The 7,661-nt window shown below is 33.2% G+C and overlaps 1 protein-coding gene across 1 annotated transcript in view; it reads left to right on the plus strand.

The window, feature by feature from the left end:
- disc1 (DISC1 scaffold protein) overlaps positions 1 to 7,661 on the plus strand; it is a 72,140-nt gene that overhangs the window by 40,429 nt on the left and 24,050 nt on the right. The window contains exon 11 of the mRNA XM_016538457.1: positions 3,918 to 3,978. Coding sequence (XP_016393943.1) covers positions 3,918 to 3,978 — 61 coding nt within the window. The remainder of the gene's footprint in view (positions 1 to 3,917; positions 3,979 to 7,661) is intronic.

Consider the following 7,661-nt stretch of genomic DNA (forward strand, 5'->3'; position numbering starts at 1 on the left):
GTTTGGGTAATTTGTTTTTTTTATTTTGGGGAGTTTTTAGAGGTTTTTTTGTTTTTAAGTTTTGGTAATTGTTTTTTTTTTTTAAATTTTTTTTTTTTTTTTTAAACATCTATATAGTTGTTCATTCATATTTTGAATTAATTAAAATTTTTTGCATTTTTTTGTTTAATTAAATATTTAATATATAATATTTTTAATGAAAATTTTTAATGTAATCTTTTGGTGTGTGTTTCCCCCCCAATTTTATTAGTTTTTTTTTTACGTATATGTAGTTATTTAATAAATAATTTGAAATGGTTTTCATTTTTATATTTTGTGTTTTAATTTTAATTTAAATGTAATATTTAAATTGATGTTTTTTTGTGTTTTTGTCATTTAATGTTTTTTTTTACATCTATATAGTTTTTTAATTAATTTTATTTCAGTTTTTGTAATTTTCATATTTAAAGTTAAAATGAAAACTGGATTGAATAAAAACGAAAAATAAATTAAAATAAATAACTAAATTAAATAAATAATATTTCAGCTCCTGGCCAAGTTGCAAAGAACCCCCCCCCCATTTTTTTTTCCAGTTAACATCTATTTTATTTCAAGTAACAATTTTTTTTATGGTTTTAGTTTTAGTTAATAATATTAACCCTGACGCAAAGTATCACTAGTACTATATTGTCCTTGAAAATACCTCAAAAGGTCACGCAGTGACCTTTTTGCCACTAGTTTAGCATATTGCTTTGAATTCAAAGCTCATTATTGTCAAACAGCACTAACAGCACACCTGGTTATGCTCATGGTTAGTGCTCAGGAGGTCAAGTTTGGATGCTCCTTGTAACCATGACAACAGTCTGTGCATCTATAAGTGCTGACTAAGATGCTTTTGTGCATCTCTCTGCGTGCTGTTGTGCTGAAACTCAGAAACTCAGACAGAGGCCCATTAATCACAGCCGTCTCCTCTGACTCAATTAAAATGACAGGCTATTTCCTCTTATTGCACCAGCATTTCATGCCCACGCATCTGCATCTGCATCTGCAGCAAAACACACGGCTGCAGGTGTAGCATCTGCTTTTTAGGCCCATTATTGCTGTAAAAGAGGCTTTGTGTTCTTTTACACATGGCAAATAATTACCAGCTTTCTCTAAATGCATGCACTTTTTGCGATCATTAGCTCATGAGCATCCTTCAGATGCATTAGCAGGATGTTTCTGTTTGTGTTCACACTACAATGGATGATAGTTTGATTCTCAAGTTGTCAGAAAAGTGCTAATTAATGAAGTCATTTCACTGCTCATACTATTTCTGCAGTATGAATACTGTATACAGTATGTAAATGTGGTTTGCATGGAATATTGTTTGCAAAAATGTGCAATATACAACAGCAAAGAGCACTTTGTATGTTATACTGCATGATGCAAATCGCTCAACTTGACCTTCCATTTTAGGTTCAAATTAATATCTTTTTAACATTTGATCAGGGTCCTAATTCAGTTTGATCAAATTTAAGGTCATAAAAATGTTTAAATATCTTGAAATGGTATAAGAAATGTCTTAATTATCATTTTAAGAGGTCTTACATTTTGGGAAGGAAAAACAGAAATCGTGATACGGCCTGATTTGATTATTAAACTTCAAAAGGCAATGTTTAAACTACATAAATATGAGCTCTGCTTGCTTATGGTCCACTTTTGATGAATTATGACAGTGTTTATTCATGGTTTTTATGTTGTAATATGTTATAGATGGTTGAAAGAGTGCATATTTTTCCCTCATTTTTTTAAATGAGCAGCTGGAAGAAGCAAAGCGTAGGCGTTTCACAATAAGAGTCCCAGAGTATTTGAGGCTTGTTTATAATTGAAAGCCCCACATTATTCTGGATATTATTTGTATTTTGGTTACACAACAAATGGTATCTGGCATTTAAATCTGCATTTATGCTTTTTTTATGCACGTTATTGTCATATCAGCAAAATCCAATATTGAATGATCCTATTATTCATATGTATTGATATATTAGTACATAAACATAAAATGTCAATGTGAACAGAACAAAACATGTGTTTTGCAGTTGAATGTGTGCCTGTTTAATTACGCAAAATAATGATACATAATTTATTTTGAGATTGCATGGGTTTGTCCTGTATGGACATGTTTTTGCTTTAAATGTTAACTAAAATAAAATAAAATATTAAACAAAAAAAAAACTAAAATTTCTTTTATTGCAGCAACATTTATCATTTTCATTTAGTTTAACTTTTTTTTTGAAGTACTTGAAGTACTAAAATAACTAAAAAATAAACTAAAATAAAAATGAACAAAAACACACACACACACACACACACACACACACACAGGTTTGTTTTTGTGAAAAGTGGGGACATCCCATAGGCGTAATGTTTTTTCTACTGTACAGACCGATACAAATGGCAAAAACAAAAAAACTACTGAAACTAACTAAAATTTTAATTTAATCACAAAATATAAAAATAAAAACATTCAAAATAATAATATAAATAAGAGTAGCATTTCAATGATACTAACATTTAATAAACTTTATTTGTGCAGGTCTTTGTTTTTAAAACTTGCAAAGGTTTTTCACTCAGCATTTGATTATCAAGACTATCACTGGCTGGATTTGAACCTGCAGCTCCCATATGAGCACCACGGCTGGTGCATGTGCACAGACTGCTAGGCCGTGACTCCAACAGCGTTATATTTTTGTGTCCTCACACTATTTTCCACTCTCTGATGGTTAACAGATTGCTGCATGATCTACTGTCCAAAAAAACCCCAAAAGCATGCAGCACTTCTTCACTATGTGCCACTATCACCATCTGCTGCTGAAGATACTTTCATCTCACAGCATCTCACACCATAAACACGTTGACTAGCTCGTCTGTGGCTCTAATCGAGGAACGAGGGTGACGTATATGGACCAGTGGGCCGTATTACAGCACATTTCAGTGATTGAATCTGAATTCATGTCTGTCATGAGATCAGGTTCAGACTGAATCAGGGCTAAAATGCCCAGATTTTCTCTGTGTGTGGGTTTTGAGGTCTGTGTGTGGTGTTGGAGTTGTGCACACTCTTAGTCAACACAGAGAGCCACATGCTGTTCAGTGGAGATTGTGCTTTAATGTTGTTAAATCAAGACACAAACGTGCATAATAGTGACCGACTCAATGTTTGACATTAACATGCAGATTTATTATTGTAACAGTGAATATTGATGATTGTGTATAAGAGTGAATGCTACCTGTAAGGAATTTATTCAGGTGATTTCATCCAAAAATCCAAAGTAAAAAAAAAGCAAGAAATTTAATCTTGCATTAAGCCTAGTTTTTAGGATCAGTAAGTTTTTTTTGTTTTTTCTTTTCTTTTTTGCACATATATATATATATATATATATATATATATATATATGTGTATATATATATATATATATATACACACACACACACACACACACACACACACACACATATTTAAACTGAAACTTTTTGCTGCTGTATTATGTAAATTGATTTTGACCTTATGACACTGGATGCATTGAAAATGAGTTTTGTTTGCCCATGAAAATGTGTGGGTGGTTGCCAGGGTGTTGCTAGGTTATGGTGGGAAGTAAACTGTATTATTGCACAGCTTTATATATATATATATATATATATATATATATATATATTTTGATATTTAAAAAAATTGGTGCAATAATGACAATCATAAAGATCACTGTGAATTACAAAGACACATAAAATATATATATATATTTACATATAGTCCACACATTTAATTTTCAAAGACGTAATTGTCATTGAAACGTAGCCTGGACATGTTTTCGTGAGTTTCATCCAATATATGCCCGGACATGAATATGTATGATATGCCAGTATCTCTCTGATGTACATGATGTTTTCCTCCTCAACAGAGCGCAGTTTAAAGGAGAGCACTCTGAAGTATATTGAGCTTCTGGAGGACAGACTTCACAGGTAATGAATATTTCTCATCTCTCTTTCACACAAACAGCCCCTCTTCTCATCCCTCGGGTGGTTTTTCCTTATTATTTAAACAGTTCACACTGTCTGGCCTTATTTCAGTTCTGTCTCTCTGGATGTTTCAGTGTATTAAATCATTCAGGTCTGCGCTGACTGCATCAGACTGTTCCAGTCTTCATCTGTCCAAAGTGACGTCTCAAAATTAACCAAATGAAGATGTGGACTGCCACTTCAATAAATGGTCTCGCTAGAAAAATTTATTTGTTTTGAGCACTCTTGGCTCATTTTTGGTGTGTTTAATGATTTTTAGAGCTCTAGAGCCACTTGCAGCTTTTTCTGGGCAAGAACCACCCAGAAGAGACCAATCATTTTATTTAATAATATTGTATACATAGAGAGAAAAAAAAAAAAAATATATATATATATATATATACAGTGACATGCGAAAGTTTGGGAACCCCTTGCAGAATCTGTGAAAATGTGAATAAGGGGTGGGTTTATCCAAAACAATATTATTTAATAATAATGATGATGATGATGATGATTATTATTATTGTTATTGTTATTGTTATTTATTATTATTATTATTTATAGATTTTTAGATAAACATTGATATCCTTGAAATATATAATTCAAAAATATATACATATTTAAAATTAATGCTAAAAGCAATATCAGCTTTAACTAATTATATAATCATGCAGTCAGAATTATTACTATTGTTGTTGATTATGATGTTGTTGTTATTTTTTTAAATATACATTTATTTTTTAGATAAACCTATACTTATCTAAAGCTAAAGCTAATATTAGATCTATAAAAAAAACATTTTGTTACTTAACATAGAATAAATGTTAACTGAAATAAAATAATATACTGTATATATATATAAATATATATATATATATATATATGAAGAAACACTTATTTAAGAATGTTATTCTTCATCTCCAGTAACATTTCTTATTTTAATTTGATGTACTAAAATAACTGAAACAGAAATAAAAAATACTAAAATGACTAAATATTACTGAAATTAAAGTGAAAATTTAAAATATAAAAATAAAAACAAATTCAAAATATTAATAAAAACTATAATAGTATTCTAGTAATACTAAAATAAGACTGGATAAACCTGAATCTCCTTGAAAATATATAAATATATAAAAAAATAAGTTAAATGCAACTAACAACTGCAACTAGCTATATAAGTCAGAATTATTATTATTATTTATTATATTAATAATAATAATGATCATAATTACAAATAAAAATTGCTATATTTTTTTTTTATATTTATATTTAAACCTGGATATCCTTGAAAAATATAATGCAAAAATATATAAATATATTCATGCTGTTTAATGCATTATTAATAATTTAAGGGCATTATTATTTAATTTTGTATGAGAAACAATTATTGGACGTCATTTGATGTCCAGTGTAAAATCTGGCTCCTGAAGCAAAACCATTTGAGAAGCACTGGTTTAATTAATGTGAAAATGGGAACACAATCCTGCCCTGTTATTTCTGACCTTGTGATATTGAGTCCACATGATGGGAGGACCAGAAGCTGTAAATTTCATGCATACTAATGGAGACGAAAGGTTAAACGAGTGCCAGACTTTCCTTAGCTGCAAAATCCAGCTGCATATCTCCACGAGCGACGTTGTTTTATTTAGCTTCGCTCTCGACATAAATGCAACACAAATTGGCATAATTGAATGAGTTATTAGTAGCCGTACCCAACCGTAGAAATGTAGCATTCATTACATTTCAATAAAACACTATGGGCGGCCATCTGGAGGGAAGTGTGGCATATGGTTTACCGTTCGCTCCTTTGCAAAAGCACATGCTCGGATGCCAGAAGCGCTGTCTGTTGCCAAGGTGATTACTGTACGAGTTGAAGAGGAGGGGCCGCGGCGCGGGACTCTCTCCGGAAACCCTCGTTTCTCACTTTCCTTCAATTTCATTTTAGCCGGAGTGATTGTTCTCCTTGTTACTCACCATGGAAACCTGCCGCGATGACTCTGAAAGCAGCTAGGCATTAGCCGGCGGTCGCACTCAACCCCGCCATGGTTCTTTTGTTAGCCGCGCTCAAATAAATGGACTCTCCCTCGTTTTATTTTCTGCAAATGGGAGTATTAAAGGAATAGTTTGGCCAAAAATGAAAATATACCATTCGCTCACTCTCATGACTTACTTTTTTCTGTTCAGAATGTCCACACTGATTGTTTTCATACAGTGAGAGTAAATGAGGACGGACACGGTCAAACTTTTTTTTTTTTCATTATTACATAAAAAGCAGCATTAAAGTACCTTTTATGTCATTTTGGATCCTCTGGTCATTATAAGTATGAAAAAATAATGTTAACGTTTTCCTAAATTGATTTTTGTGGTCGACGGGAATTTTTTTTTTTTTTTTTTAAATGTTCATTCTTATTATTAATATTAAAATTATTTTTTAATTAGGCAGAGTATGCAGAATATATAAGCTAAAAGTTTGGAATAAATCGATTTTTTGAAATGTTTCTTCTGCTCACCAATGCTGCATTTGTTTGATCTAAACTACAATAAAAACAGTAATATTGCCATTTAGAATAACTGTTTTCTGTGTGAATGTATGTTCAAATGTAATGTATTCCTGTAATCAAAGCTGAATTTTCAGCATCATTACTCCAGTCTTCAGTGTCACATGATCTTCAGAAATCATTCTAATATGCTGATTTGCTGATCAATAAATATTTATTATTATTAATATTATGAATGTTGAAAACAGTTGAGCTGCTTCATATTTTTGTTGAAACCATGATATACTCTATGATTCAAAAGTTTGGGGTAACTAAGATTTAAAAAGAAGAAGAAGAAATTAATACTTTTTTCAGCAAAGATGCATAAAATTGATCAATGGTAACAGGTAAGACAGTTATAATGTTACAAAACGTCTCGGTTACGTATGGTAACCCTCGTTCCCTGAAGGAGGGAACGGAGACGTCACGTCGGATGACCGACGAAATTGGGATCTCGCTTAGAGGGACCAATCTACTTCGAGTGTAAACTAAACGAGCCAATGCACATTGGCATGCGATTATTGCATCCAGCTGCTGCTGATCACAGCGTGAGTATAAGTAGGCAGCAGATGCAACGCATATTCAGGTTTTCGCTGAGGAGCCGAGACGGTGACCCGGCCGCTCAGCGGTGGTACAGGAACTGTGGCGACGGGACATGACGTCTCCGTTCCCTCCTTCAGGGAACGAGGGTTACATACGTAACCGAGACGTTCCCTTTCAGTCGGTCACTCTCGACGTCACGTCGGATGACCGACGAATTGGGATCTCGCATAGAGGGACCAATCTACTTCGAGTGTAAACTAAACGAGCCAATGCACATTGGCATGCAATTATTGCATCCAGCTGCCGCTGATCACAGCGTGAGTATAAGTAGACAGCAGATGCAGCGCATATTCAGGTTTTCGCTGAGGAGCCGAGCCGGTGACCCGGCCGCTCAGCGGTGGTACAGGACCTGTGGCGACGGGACGTGACGTCTCCGTTCCCTCCTTCAGGGAACGAGGGTTACATACGTAACCGAGACGTTCCCTGAGATAAGGGAACGAGCGTTGCATTGAACGCTTATGGGGAAACTCCTGTTTACTCTGATACTGAAGCCTGATTTGTTCA

The sequence above is a fragment of the Sinocyclocheilus rhinocerous genome, unplaced genomic scaffold (assembly GCF_001515625.1).
Source record: "Sinocyclocheilus rhinocerous isolate Xijiao unplaced genomic scaffold, SAMN03320098_v1.1 scaffold247, whole genome shotgun sequence".
Lineage (NCBI taxonomy): Eukaryota > Metazoa > Chordata > Actinopteri > Cypriniformes > Cyprinidae > Sinocyclocheilus > Sinocyclocheilus rhinocerous.